The sequence below is a fragment of the Notothenia rossii genome (genome assembly GCF_949606895.1).
Source record: "Notothenia rossii genome assembly, chromosome: 11".
Classification (NCBI taxonomy): Eukaryota; Metazoa; Chordata; class Actinopteri; order Perciformes; family Nototheniidae; genus Notothenia; species Notothenia rossii.
In genome coordinates, this window is record NC_136910.1 from 35,825,668 (window position 1) to 35,841,267 (window position 15,600).

The following is a 15,600-nucleotide window of genomic DNA, read 5'->3' on the forward strand; positions in this document are numbered from 1 at the left end:
AGGAGGCAGGATCGGTTGGTTCACAACAGGTGTTGGCTCAGTGAAATATCCAGTTTTTCTAGATAATATATTATCGATATACTAGATATACTAGACCTTGCGTGACCCAGAGTTCATTCCTCCATCTGAACGCTTTATTAATGCGATACATGCCATGCCGTACATATGCAGCAGAATATCTGTACATCTGAGCACAGTGGAGAAAGCGTGTGTACAAAACCACGCCTTGATCAATCTGAGGGTTGGAGGAAAAGGCTTACTTCATTTAAGTAAACCACAGTGAGCCTAGGGTTGCAAAGGGGCGGAAAGTTTCCGGTAAATTTCCAGAAGTTAAGCTGGAGAATTTTGGAAATATTCGAAAAAACATGAAATTTCAACAGATTTTTTTTTGTTGAAATTTAAGTAGAACAGAACAAGTTTTAATTATGTTATTGAACAATTATTTGTTTAATTGAAGAACGAAAACAGGAATGTTGAGTTCAATATTACTCATCCCCCCCAACCCCACTCATTAAAAAATGAACAAAAATGCATCCCCCATCCAAAAATCCCCACAAAGACCCATTCAAAATGTTAAATGAAAAGAGCCCTTCTCCCTCCAAAAAGTCCCATTAAACATGCACATCTTCCTTCAAGCAATCCTCTGCATTTTTGCGAAACCCTTTCAGTCAACGGGCTCTTCCTGGTCCTCATCAACTTCCAACTCTGAGTCTTCCTCTTCAGTGTCACTGTCCAGCCTTTTTGAGGATGGCTCTGTGTCAGGCTCAGAGAGCCTTAGGTTTCCCCGAATGTCAACCAGTTTTTCCACTCTCACATTTGTGAGCCTGTTGCGAACCTTTGTGTGGTCTCAATAGCTATGCAGTAAGCAGTGTGCTATGGCATGGATATTCAAGTCCAGTTCATATTCAGTCCATCTCAAAGGCTAAGGTGAAGAAATGTAGTTTAATACGATATAAAACCGATAACAGCAGGATATCTCTATATCTGAGAATCTGAACTCAGCATTTCCGATGATCGATTATCAAAATACGTGGCTTATATTTTTCTCTACTAACAGAGTAGTCAAATAATCTGATATGGATGTTCAGGGGTTTCAGAAAATGATATATCAACCAAGAAGTTTTTCGTTTTTTAAAAGGTTTTTTTCACTTGATGGCGAATGATCTGTCGCCATGGCAACGGTATTTGACGACACCCCATAATACGCTTAGAAATGTTGATGGCTGCATCGTTACCAAACCTGTGAAGTTTTGGGCTGTTTGGAGCATTTTCACTGAAATTAGGAAAAAACCGTGTTTCATGGCGAGCATTGTGTTGCCATGGCAACAGCATTTGAAGAAATCTCAAAACTGTCCCTTAGATGTCTTCTCGGCTGGACTATTAGCACACGTGAAGTTTTAGCACTTTTTGACAATTTTTATAGGAGTTATAGCAATATCGTGTTTTATTGCCATTAGTAGAGGTGTCCCGATCCGATCACGTGATCGGGGATCAGAGCCGGTCACGTGATTTTCAAAAGATCGGATTTGGGAGAAAAAAAATCGGGGATAGGGAATCTTTTTTTTTTTTTTTTTATAAAATATTTTAATTATTTTCTTTAATGTTAAAAAAAAGAAATGACCATGTTCACGTCTTAAACTCATCCTGAGGCCTTAGTTTTTTTAGTCTAATAGTAGCAGTAAGCTAACGAGAGGCTACGTTCAGCTGGTGACTCGGGAGTCGGGACAGAGAAAATGTCAGGAGTTTGGAAGTATTATAAAATTGAAAGCGAAGGCAGTTTAACAGCCAGATGCAATGTTTGCAAGGCGGAGGTTCCGCGTGGTGGAAAGAACAGAGCTACGTTCAACACGACCAATCTAATACGCCACCTGAGAAACAAACACAAACAACAACAAGACGAGTACACAGCGGCCACTCAGGTAACGGCACTGAAACAACCAACACTTTCAGAGACTTTTAAAAGGAAAGAGAAACTGCCCCAGAACAGTGAAATGGCCAAAAAAATAACAGCCAAGAAAGCTGAATTCATCGCGTTGGATGACTAGCCGTTATCTGTTACCTTTTTTTCTCTTAATGCATTGCATTAAGATCGGATCGGGAATGCACAGTGCCTGTAGGGGGGTGTGGTCTCAATAGCCAAGCAGTGTGCTGCTATGGCATGGATATTCAAGTGTACTTGAATGGCATCTGTTTGTTTTAGTCAAGGTTATGCTAAGATACCGTATGCTTTCCCCAACTATATTTAAGTTCCCTATGAAGAGCCAACCTTCAATTTAGAAAATTCCCAGTTTATTCCCATAAATTCCCGTTTATTCCCGTTAATTCCCATGCAATGTTTCCATCTTTGAAAATTCCCGGAATTTTGCAACCCTAGTTGCCATGGCAACAGCTTTTGAGGAAAACTCACTAATGGCACATAGACATGTTTAGGGCTGGACCATTAACTGTCATCTCAAGTCTGGTGGTGTTTTGACCATTTTCATATCAGTTACGATAACATCATGTTTTTTGGCGAGGGATGCGTTTCCAAGTTTTCCATGGTGATATGCAGTAATCAGTGAGAGGAGAGCATTTGCATTGTTCTGAATGAGAGATAAACCTCTTACATGTGAACATTTGTTGAAGAACCGTAACAGATATCAGTGAAATTTCAAAGCGTGAAGCATGTCAAGGAACTTGAGCAGCTGAAGTGTACTCTTTGTGTACTTTCGGGTTAATAATGTGGCCTTTTTGGCAGATTAACTAAAGGTGTGCGCAGCTGCTGTGGTGGGGAAATATGAAGCTGAACTTACAATGGGGTTTAATGGAGACATGTTGAACGTTTTTGTCACTTCATGCCCTCAAAAGGCATTTTGTTTAATTATTTTTGCTTAAATGTTGTTAATTTTTCAAGCTACGAGATGTTTTCCTACGTTTCTCATGAAAAATTATGTCTCAGGAATGTAGGGTTTGGGAATTATGGCAGGTTTGAAAGAAATTACAAAGGCAAAATTAAATCTGTCCTCCACTCTAGCTGTGACATCACGCACTCTAAAATCTGAATAAGGCTTCTTTACCAAGGTCTGAACAATGTTTAATATTTCTAAAAGTATGAATCAGATTTAAAAGTTGTTTAATATGAATAATGTCAGAAAGATGTGTAACATTTTAAAGTTGGAATGAGGTTTCTGAGTGAAAGTATGAAGGAACAGTTAGCAGTTGAAGTCGCATGAAGATTTTTCAAGTCTTAAGAGTTTCTCCATTGACTTCAATGTTAACAATGTGATGAATTATGGGATGTATCTCTAGAATTATGAAAGTTATGAATGACAAAAGTAATAGCCATCGATAACCGACCGAGCTGAACGTTTTGTTGTTTGAACGGAGTTTCTGCGACATGGAATGTGGGAGAAGAAGAGGCGCAAAATAATAAAGTCGGAATAATAAAGAATTTCGTACGTCGAACTAGAGAATGCAATTCCTGAAGAAATTGCTAGTGGGAATGCTTTATGCTGAAAATCTGACGCTAAACTGCTATGCTGAAATGTAATGTGTAAGAAGAAAGTGAAGAATTTAGATTGAAATGATACATGAAAACTGGGTGCTTGAATGTGTGATAAGAGAAGAAAAGAAAGTAAAAAGACTTGGAAAAGCAGCAGAATATTTGAATTGCAAACTTCTGAACTAACTTGATGGCACAAGTGATCTATCGCCATGGCAACGGCATTTGATGACACCCCATAATACGCTTAGATGCGTTGATGGCTGCATCGTTACCAAAGCTGTGAAGTTTTGTGGTGTTTGGGGCATTTTCACTTTTTTTTTGAACCTTTTCATAGGAGTTATAGCGACATCATGTTTTATGGCGAGGGATGCGTTTCCATGGAAACGGGATATGGTGAGATCTCAGATTTGGCGTAGAGCTGTTGAGGCATGGACCGGTGATATACAAGCAAAGTGTGGGGGACGATCGGACCGTGTCCATCGTACTTACAGCAACATCGTGTTTCATGGCGAGTGGTCTGTCGTCATGGCAACGGCATTTATGACACCCCATAACACGCTTAGATGCGTTGGTGGCTGCATCGTTACCAAACCTGTGAAGTTTTGGGACGTTTGGAGCATTTTCACTGAAGTTATGAGAAAACCGTGTTTCATGGCGAGCATTGTGTTGCCATGGCAACGGTATTTTTGAAGAAATCTCAAAACTGTCCCGTAGATGTCTTCACGGCTTGACTGTTGGCACACATGTGAAGTTTGAGCGCTTTTTGAAAATGTTCATAGAAGTTAATGTATAGCGACATCGTCTTTTATGGCGAGGGATGAGTTTCCATGGAAACGGCATATGATGACTGTTGAGGGCAGGACCATTAACCATTATCTGAAGTCTGCTGCTCTGAGCATGTCAGTTGGAGTGATGACATCATCGTGTTCCATGACACAGGTGTTTATTTGAGCTAACGAGGTGTCCAGAGATCAAAGGTTTCCATTGTTCTGAATGAGAAATAAACCTCTTACATGCTTCACGTTTTGTGGAAGAACCGTAACAGATATCTGTGACATTTCAAAACGTGAAGCATGTCAAGGAAGTTGAGTATCTGAAGTGTAATTTGTGTGTAATTTCGGGTTAATAATGTGGCCTTTTTGGCAGTTTAACTAAAGGTGTGCGGCTGCTGCCGTGAGGAAATATCAGCCTGAAATTACAATGGGCTTTAATGGAGGCATGTTGAAAGTTTTTGTCACTTCATGCCCTCAAGAGGCATTTTGTTTAATTATTTTTTCGCTTAATTATTTGTCATTTTTCAAGCCATGAGATGTTTTCCTACGTTTGTCATGACAAATTATGTCTCAGGAATGTAGGGTTTGGGAACTATGGCAGTTTTTATAGGAATGTAGGGTTTGGGAATTATGGCAGTTTTAAAAAAATATATGAAGACAAATTTCAAGATTTTCTACCGTCTAGCTGTCACATCACGCAATCTAGTTAATGCTAAAATCTGAAGAAAACCTCTTTAACAAGGTCTGAACAATGTTTAATATCTCTAAAAGTAAGAATCAGATTTAAAAGTTGTGTTACACGAATAATGTCAGAAAGATGTGTAACATTTTAAAGTTGGAATGAGGTTTCTGAGTGAAAGTATGAATGAACAGTGAGCAGTTGAAGTCTGATGAAGATTTGTTGAAATCTGAAGAATTTATCCATTGACTTCCATGTTAAAAATGTGATGCATTATGGGATTTATCTCTGGAATTATGAAAGTTATGAATGAGAAAAGTAATAGGCATCAATTCCCGATCGAGCTGTTTTGATGTTTGAACGGAGTTTCTGCGATGTTCAATGCAGGAGAAGAAGAGGTGCAAAATTCCGGGGGAATAATACACTTTTTGTCCGTAGAATAGCATTTAGTTGGAATGCTTCAAAAGTATACTGTTCAGCTTGTTTAGTTGGAATGCTGTATCAGCATTCCAACTAAACAAGCTGTACAGTATACTTTTGAAGCTTAATATAGTATGTAATATTAAGTATAATAGTATTTAACACATGGCAACAACCTCACTTAACCAATCCCAAAATACTAATGCAATACGTCTTGATTCCTCCAAACATTTCAGGTAAAGCAACAGTTAACGTTATATCTTTGCCCGACTCCCTTTTCTTTTTCGTCCCTTTTTCCAGCTGCTGATCTCCATCCCAAAGAGACCCTCCTTCACCTCGCAGTGCGTTTGGGTTTAGTCCATCTCTCCCGTTTCTTAATCCACCAACCGAGAGGTCAGAGGGCGTTGACCTTACCCAATCAGGAGGGAGACACCCCCCTGCAGCTGGCTCAGAGGGACGGACAGCATGCCATGTTCAGGGTGCTTGCAGCGTAAGGCTACTCCTTTTTACAAATTGAATAATCAAGGCTTCTGATAAGGCTGAATCATAGGGAAGGCTCCTTTCTGTTCTCAGTAAATGAACTTTACCTCACTTTCTGTCATCTTTCTCTCTCCTCCCCAGTCCTCCTGCAGACGGCCCTGCTCCAGGTGTGTGTTGTGTGTGGGCCGACAGCTCCTTCATGCTGAGGTTTTGTCCCGCGACGGACTCCCTGATCCTGACTGTGAGACGTACATCCACCCCACCCCCTCAGGACGCCATCATCACCCTCCGAGACAAACTGGCAGACCACAGCATCCTCAAACGGGTGAGAGCAAACAACCAGGAACACCTTTATTTAAAGTCCTTATTGTATTCCTATCTAATGCACAATATAGAACAGAAAGGGCTGATAAATATTCCCATGGGTCTCTGTTAATGATGCTATGTGTGTTGCTGTCGAGATAAGGCCGTTTGCACAGGTTTTGTTCGGGCTTGTGTAAACAGAAAGCCCTTGACTCCCACACCCTTTAATATACAGTCAGACATGTTGATAAGAGTTGAGCAGGTAACGGTGAACACAACAATGCATAATAAATCAGAGGGCATGAGCGGTGATATGAAAGGACACACAGGTCCACATTGATAGTACAACTTGTACAACTTCCAGTCAACCAGCGGCTGCAGTGACTCTGGTATTGTTTTCTCTGTGATTCTGTGTTTGTGTGGTTCAGTTGGTGTCTGTGGACAGTTTTGTAACAAGATTGCTTCACAACCATTTTTCTTTTTAACCTTTATTTAACCAGATAAAAGATTTGAGATAGAATCTCATTTGCAATGCTGACCTGGCCAAGAAGGCAGCCACGTTACACATAACACAAACATAAAAAATACAGAGAGCATAACTAAGAAAACAAAAGATGAAAAAGCAGTTACTACATTGTGCAGATTAGAACAGTAAGAAAGGTACTACTTATTACTGCAAGAGCAGCTGGTGGTAAGGACTTCTGACAACTTCAATTTAAAACATGCTATTGAGACAAGTGCCGTCAGTTTGAGGCGTGACATTTACATGTGTAGTTGAAGTAAAAACGAAGGTAAAGTTCAAAGATGGCCTTGTTTCGAACAGCGTGGTGTTTCGGTTGGCGTGTATTTCTTTGGACATATTTTGTGACCTCAATAGCCTCCCCCTCTTTACGCTTCAGGTGGGATTTAGCGCTGCAGCTAGTGTGATCCCATTACAGTATGTCTTATATTGTTTTTGCTGGTTTTGGAGATTAGTTTGGGTATATTTTTCCATTCAATTTTGTTAACATATCTGTTTCTTTTCCAGATCAACATGCTCAAAGCTGACAGTGAGGTAGACAAGACGGGCAAAAAAGAGTTCCTTCCTCCTGATGAAGGTAAAGTGGCTTATTTAAATCTAACTCTGTGCTCTATAAAGTATAACATTCCCGTTTACAGTGGCTTTTTATTAACTCTAGATTTATTTGCATTCATCTGAAAATCAGGTTATTAAGGACTGTTTGTCACAAGATGCTTTTTACCATATCCTACCTGCATCCAAAGTACAATGCTACTTTAAGAATTTCTACTTTTAGACAAAAGGTACATTGAATATGTACACAATAACACTAATTTAAAGCAAGAACATTTAATCAAGTGTCAGCCTGTGATCATCTGACTTGAGTGACAGGTGAGCACAATCCAGATACCTGCTTTGTGTTTGTTCTCCTTATGTTAGCTGTCATTATGTTAACTGTGTAACACGAGCTCTGAAAAACAAACGCCAGACACGTACACCTGAACACACTCAAAGTCCACAGTGACATTAGACTCAATGATGTGTGTAGTGCTGAAAATACAACTCATTCCTTTAATTTACATTCAACTAATTTGAACAAATTAATTAGTATTTTAACTCATTTAGGAAGCAGCTTCTAAATGCTGACGTTGTTTGGATTTTTAACTGTTTTCGGTCGGACAAATCATTTGAAGACGTGTTCTTAGGCTTAGGTACATTTTCCCAGACGTCTTGTTTTATTATCAACACTAAATTATTATTTGATTCTGAGAAAATAAAATAATCAACAGATTACCAAGTAATACGCCATGATAGTTTTCTTCTTGCAAAAACAGTTTATAATATTTGCTCTCTGTCTGCGTGCATTTGTGGAAAACAATCCCCACAGATTCAGTTGAGCAAACCGTATGGTCATCCATCACTCACAACCTAAAGAGACTAAGAAAACACTCTTGAAAGAGACCATAAAAGGCACACTCTCCTCCTACACGTGTGTTTGTTCTTCCTCAGAGAGTACAGAGAAATCTTGAGCGGCAGATTGTTTTTCTCTTCCTTTGGTGACATGCTTGGGCTGGCTATTAACCGCACAGGAAGATCCTTTAAGACCTTCAGTGGTGGGTAGAGTAAACACAACGGTACTCAAGCAAAACTATTGTCACTTTATAATTATATTGACTCAAGTGAAAGTACATGTAGAAATAACTATCTTCAAGAATAACAACCATTAAAACTAATCAAGCAGAGATGAACTTAATTAGATGCTGTGTAATACACAACTTATTGTATTTTTTCAAACAGATCCTCAAAAAAAACAAATGAGAAGTGCACTGTAAGTGTCATTCAAGTGCCAAATAGAGAGAGATATGTGCAGGTAATGACTGTTAAACTCTTAAAACCAGAGAAAAATAAATCCTTGTGTGTGTGTGTGTGAGCTAGGGCTGCAAATATCAACTATTCATCAATTAATCTGATGACTGTATTTTCTAGATTAATCTTTCAATTGTTTGGTCTATAAAATGTCAGAAAACAGTGAAAAATGTCCCAGTTTCTCAAATTCAATGTCTTGTTTTGTCAGTCAAGAACTACAAAATACCGGATATTAACATTATTCATGGTTATATATATATATATATATATATATATATATATATATATATATATATATATATATATATATATATATATATATATATATATATATATATATATATATATATATATATATATATATATATATATATATACCTAAAATGAAGGAGAAGTTGGTAAAGGAAAAAAGTATTTCTGCAAAACAACCACTCTTACGATTGAGATGTTTTAATGAAATTACTAATAATGTAACATAAACATAGTAACAGGAGGCGTGTGGCGCAGTGGATAGAGCCTTGGTGTTGGGATCAGGGGGTTGCAGGTTCAAACCCCACTGCAGTCAGCATGTCGTTGTGTCCTTGGCCAAGACACTTCACCCCAAATTGCTCCTGTGGGGATTGTCCACAGTATTGAGTGTGTAAGTCGCTTTGGATAAAAGCGTCTAACAAGTGACATGTAATGTAAATGTAACTCATCACTACCCACCACTGCAAATCTTACATATTGTTCTTGTCGCACGCACGCACGCACGCACGCGCACACACACACACACACACACACACACACACACTCTGGGTAGCTCTCTCCTACCTGGTCAATGTTTTTAGTAACCATAGAGATGGCACGTGCCTGTATCGACTCATAAAGCAGAGCAGGAAGTGTACCTCGGTATTGACCTTAACCCTGTCCGACTTCAGCCCCGTCCATTAATCCTCTCCCAATAACAACCTCACTGGGGGGAGTGTGTGCTCTGTTCCAACATCTCACAGAACATTTTTTAATTCCTGGAAAGTGAAGACACATCCAGAGGAGCTGATGCCGTGCCATGTGCACATTTCCTCTCGGGAGGAGAGCTGTAGCCTGTCATGAATCAACTCCTGGCTAAACATTTGTATTTTGCCCAGGCATCAGCACGGAGCTCCAAGTGAAGGAGCACACGCTGGTGGACAACGTGAGTATACATGCACATATATATTTGTGAGTGTCGCTGTAAATGTTTATAGATTTGCCTCTTCAGTTCCTCCTGGTTCTTGCATTTCACTGTGATCGTATCTCTGTTTACTCAAAGTAAACAATACTTGAATTCTCTTAAGAGCCATGCTTCCTCTGTGTGATTTCTGTTTTGTTGAAAGGTATTTGATGAGCAGCTTGTCCTTTCTCTGGATGATGACGACGATGAAGACGAGTACACATCCTCATTATCTGGTAATTCTTCTCTTCTCTGATCTCCTCTTCTCTCTATTTTGCACACATCGAGAGAATTAGTTTTATGTTGTTTTTAAATAAATTCACACAGCACTTTATTACAATATAAAGGGTTTTTCAGAAAGTAAAAAAAGGCACTTTATTTGAAGTACCTCTAAATATACAAAATATGTGAATATAAAGTGTTTTTTCTCTCCTCTCTCAATGTATCTACCTCAAGCAACACAATACCAACCTAGCCAAACCCAAAATCGTTTTTCCATTTTAATATTATGGCAATAATACTGGCATCTGGTTTCAATTCCTGAAGAGTTTTATCCAGAATACCTGATGTGCTAATGCGAATGTTTTCTTGGAGGAGATTCGTATGTCATTAATCAAACTTTGGTTAAATATTTTTATTTTGCACAGGTATAAGCGAGGAGCTCCATGTGTCTTAAATAATGAATCTGTTACACATAAAAAAGAAACACAACAGCATATCTGTGGCTGTACTGAGCAGCAGGGTGTGGGATAATAAGGTGGAGGAGAAGCCCTGACTCGAGCTTTTCTCTGGTGGCGCTTGCACAATATGTAGAGCTCTGTTTTGAATCACATCATAAGAAATCAATACACTAACTGCCTGGCAGACACAGACAGGGATCCACTTCTGGAGAAGGTTAATGAGCAGTTTTGTTTGATTAAACCGACGTATTATCCTCCTGGAGTCTGGCTGCAGGTTGCGTCCACAATGACTCAGCCCAGGAATCTGCCCTGTCACTGGGACAAAAGCAGGAATGGGGTCAGGAACGGAGATGCCCCCCCTCCTAGTCTAGCCTGTCTCCCTGCCGTCCCCTCCCCCGACTCCCCTGGATCGGACAGTGGGGCTCTGTACTTGAATTGAGAGGGGGGAATGTTAACAAGCTCAAATTTCGTAGCTTTTTACAAAAGCTGACATTTTAGATGAGCCACATACATTAACCTTGAGTTCTCTCCAGTTCTTACACGCAAGATTGTAGAAGCCCAGCTAAGCGCAAACAGTCACTGGCTTGTAAAAAACTTTGAGGAGGATCCTCAAATGTTTCAGGTGTTGCCACGGTTACTGGGAGTCCTAGTGTGTGTGTGTGTGTGTGTGTGTGTGTGTGTGTGTGTGTGTGTGTGTGTGTGTGTGTGTGTGTGTGTGTGTGTGTGTGTGTGTGTGTGTGTGTGTGTGTGTGTGTGTGTGTGTGTGTGTGTGTGTGTGTGTGTGTGTGTGTGTGTGTGTGTGTGTGTGTGTGTGTGTGTGTGTGTGTGTGTGTGTGTGTGTGTGTGTGTGTGTGTGTGTGTGTGTGTGTGTGTGTGTGTGTGTGTGTGTGTGTGTGTGTCTTAAGCAGGACTGCAGATTTTTCAGTATTACTCAAGGCATCAAACTCCCAGCTGAGCTGAATATCTTTGTTGTCATGACAGCGCCTGACGATGGTTGTGGTATAAAGTTGTCATCCAGAGTTATTGTTTTTTCCAGATCTGTCGAAATGGTCACCTAGTTTCAACAGTTTCAGCTCTTGTTGGAACGTGCCTGTGTGACAATCATTCCACCATCTGAGTCTTCAATCCCTCACCATGCTTTAAATGAAACAGAGGGGAGATTTCTGTGTCTGAGTGTGAAGCTGCATACACTGACAGTTTGATTTGAGCAAATAAAATGGAAGCATGCAGACAGAGACATATACAGAATGTAAAATAAACACAGACTTGTGTGTTTGAGCTGCAGCTAATGTCTTCACTGTGTGAGAGCAGAGAGGAAATGCCTCTGTGATGCTCAGGATTTCCCTTACATTAGTGTGGGCATGGCCGCTCAGACATCAAAGTCTGAGGGGAAAGCGCTCAGAGGGCTTTGAAAATGGCTTCTCATCAAGAGAGGTCATTTTCCACATTGTTATCTTAGAATTACCAGCTCTTGTTAACATGCACTTTAGTCTGCACAAGTATGTAAACTGCACCTATTCTTTACTTATTTATCTGAGTTTCTTACATTTGTAAGGTGCTTTGACTGTGCTTTATTGTTGGTTTGTACTTTAACTACATTTTAAACAGAAACATTGTACTTGTTACTGCACTATACACATTTAAAAGCCTTATTTAGTGTGCTTTTTACTCTATAAACACTAAATACTGTACAGGAGTTCAGATTTAAAAAATGTGAAGGATAAGTAATTGTCATATCGAAACATTTATAAATATACATTGATTCATAATATTTGATAAATATGTCTTCCTTTATTCCATATCGGCAGGTATTTTGTGAGATTTTCCATGTTAAAAAAGTAACAAGACAAAGAGTCTTATATTCTCAGTCTACAAAAAGAGTCCCAAAACCTAACCAAGGTATTAAAATCATGTTATTTTTAATTAAAATGGTGGTAGGAGCATTCATACAAACTATAATATTACACCACTATATATATATAAAAAAAAGGAAAAACATTTTGTATATGTGAATTGTAGTCATGCCCAGAGTTCCCAATTTAGACATTTGCCCACATCCTGTTTTTATAATTCAATGTATGAATATGAAAGAGAGTGTACATGATTACTGTTAACCAGATGTGGTCTATAAAGGAGAACAAGGCTCCAGTCCATAATCCATTTCCTAGAAAACGGTCAGTTTGGCGGTAAGGTTGACATGTGCAGGTTTCTATAAAAACAAACCTGTAAAGGTCAGACAGGGAGAAGGTATGCAGTATCACATTTTCCTTTCTTTACTCTATCCCTGACATTTCATAGGAGAAAGATCAATAAATTATGGCACAATGATCCAAAAATCATTAGAAAGAAGCAGGACAGAAGGCTAACTGTTAACAGAAATATATGATGGCATATCTGATGGAGAGTTTTCATTGAAATGGTTGTAATGTATTTTGGTTGTACAGGTTGGAAATCTGGGTAACTCATGGCACATTGAGAGCTGTTTTTTATATTAAACCAACTGATGTTAGGATGAATAATAGTAATAAGTGGCTTCATATAAACTTCACTGAAGATTGTTCTGTTTGTTTTCACAGTAGATGGGCATCCCATGCAGAGCCAGTTCAGGCAGCATGCTGCAGACCCTCTGCTCTCCATGATGAACAGCAGCGATCGGATCATCACACACTCACAGGTCATACATCACCCTCTCTCTTTAAACACAGATTTATCATTTCAATGGACAGTTAACCCCAAAATAAACTATACTTATTTGTCCTCATACCTGCACTGCTATTTTTCAACCTCGATTGTTTTAGTGTGAGTCGCTGACTGTTAGCGGTATCAGCCCTAGAGATGTCTGCCTTTTTCTCAAGTATAATGAAACCAGCTTTTGGTGATAAATTCGCTAAAATGTTTACATTTGAAAAACTCAACAAATGTCTCTGTCAGGGACCAAGCATTAAGACAACAGGACACATGAGTAGTTTAAATAAACTAAGGTTTTTATTTACCCAAAAATCCACACAGCATCATATAATAACAAGGCCTATAAAAGAGGTCAAGAGAAAATACCTCAAAGAAACATAACAGGTGTTAACTCAACAAACTGACCTCCTACAATGAAAAACCAAGGAACCTATATAGTGGCTTGGCCAAACCACGTTGAACCCAAGGGATAATTAATAGTCACATCATACACAAAGGACACTGACAAAACCCAAATCCCCCCTTTGACATGGAAGCAGGTGGTTTGTCCCAATCTGTCCCAATTGGCTCCTTGCAGTATTTATGAGTCCTCAGCGCTCGGCCACACCCTTTGCTGAACCAGGAAGTAACCTCCCCCAATGGACATGGTAACTCCAGAGACAAAGAAAGTAATTAATACAAACAAATACTTGTGTTAGCTGTGCTAAAATGTTTGAAGTAATGTCAGATTACAATCAAATAAAGAGTTTACCATTTAGAGCAAATTTGTGGTGTTAATCGGCATGTTTTATTGTAGCTGCACTGAAGCAAAACTACTGAAGATGAGGATGCAGTGTGGTTGGTTTACCCTGTGTGGCTGTGGCCATCACACACTTCCCCCCCCTTCAAGACTCTCGCTGAAACAGCGAGAGAGGTAGTCGGCTGTGACATTGTCCTTGCCTGGGATGTGCTGAATGTTAAAGCGGAATGGTTGCAGTGCCAGGTACCACCGGGTAATCCTTCCATTGGTATCCTTCATCCTTCCCATCCACTGAAGCGCTTTATGATCAGTCTCCAGGGTGAATTCTCTACCCAGGAGGTAATAGCGGAGAGAGTCGAGGGCCCATTTGATAGCCAGTGCCTCCTTTTCCACGGTTGAATACCTGACCTCCCTGGGGAACAGTTTCCGGCTGATGTAGGCCACTGGATGGCGGTTGTCTGATGACCCCTGGAGAAGCACAGCGCCCAGACCCCTATCAGAAGCATCCGTTTGCAAGATAAAATATTCATCAAAGTTTGGACTGTAAAGAACAGATTTCTTACTCAATGATCCCTGGATGTCATGAAAAGCTGCCAAGGACTCCTCTGTATCCGATTTGAAGACCGGGATCCAGTCTGGTCTGTGAGTAGAGCTGCCCTGGCAGAGAATTGTGGTACAAAGCGGTGGTTGAAGCCTGCCATGCCCAGAAAAGATTGGAGCTGCTTCCTGGTTTGTGGCTTTTCCAAGCCGTTCATCGATTCTTGGTGTTGGATAAGAATCAAACAAAGAAATTGAGTTCAGGTACCTAAAATCAATACAAAACCTAAGACTACCATCCTTCTTTGGCACAAGGACCACTGGGTTGCACCACTCGCTTTTCGAAATCTCAATGATCCCCAGGGACAGCATCAGATCGACCTCCTTTTTCAGTGACGCCAGCAGGCATTCCGGAATCCTGTAAATCAGCCGTCTCACAGAAGCACCTTCTCTAACCACAATGTCATGCTCAACAATATCTGTTCTCCCAGGATTCTCCTGAAATAATTCTGACCGACAGATTGTTCTCACCTGAAGCTGTTTGTCTTCTGAGAGGTGGCTGAGGTCATGGCTCACCGTAGCCCCCCCTGGAGATAGGTATTGCTCCTCTACTTCCTCTTCCTCTCGCACATCCCTGATGAGCATCACTCTTGCTTCTTGTTCAGGTCGCGGCACCCACTCTTTCAAGAGATTTATATGTAGTACTCTTCTGGAGCGTGGCTTCCCAGGAGTCGATACCTCATATGTTGTGGGCCCGAGTTGCTTCTTGATCTCAAATGGTCCCTGCCACTTTTCCAACAGCTTGCTGTTATCACTTGGGAGGAGAACTAGTACCTTTTGTCCTGGGTTGAAGGATCTTTGCCGAGCTGACCGATCATACCAGGACTTCTGCTGTTGCTGGGCCACGTGAGATTGGGCAAGCTGACTCATTTTCTCCAATCGATCTCTCATCTGAACAACATAGGATACAATGTTAACAGAACCCTCCCTCGCCTTGTTTCCCTCCCAAATCTCCCTCAACAGTGAGAGAGGTCCTCGTACTTCATGTCCATACAAAAGTTCAAATGGAGTGAAACCAGTGCAGGCTTGGGGTACTTCTCTATAAGCAAAGAGGAGGTATGGCAGCCACTGGTCCCATTCTGTGCCACTGTTGTTGACAAACTTCCGTAGCATCTGCTTCAGGGTTTGGTTGAAACGCTCTGTCAATCCATCAGCTTGGGGATGATATGGTGTGGTCCTCAGGCTCCGAATATCCAGCAA

General features: G+C 40.4%; 1 protein-coding gene across 8 annotated transcripts in view; it reads left to right on the plus strand.

Annotated features, from left to right (window-relative positions):
• arhgef28a (Rho guanine nucleotide exchange factor (GEF) 28a) overlaps positions 1-15,600 on the plus strand; it is a 61,157-nt gene that overhangs the window by 14,855 nt on the left and 30,702 nt on the right. For all 8 annotated transcript variants that reach the window (XM_079657961.1, XM_079657962.1, XM_079657963.1 and 5 more), the window contains exons 5-10: positions 5,657-5,846; positions 5,978-6,161; positions 7,167-7,236; positions 9,632-9,678; positions 9,860-9,932; positions 12,953-13,050. In XM_079657961.1, the coding sequence (XP_079514087.1) occupies positions 5,657-5,846; positions 5,978-6,161; positions 7,167-7,236; positions 9,632-9,678; positions 9,860-9,932; positions 12,953-13,050 (662 nt within the window). The remainder of the gene's footprint in view (positions 1-5,656; positions 5,847-5,977; positions 6,162-7,166; positions 7,237-9,631; positions 9,679-9,859; positions 9,933-12,952; positions 13,051-15,600) is intronic.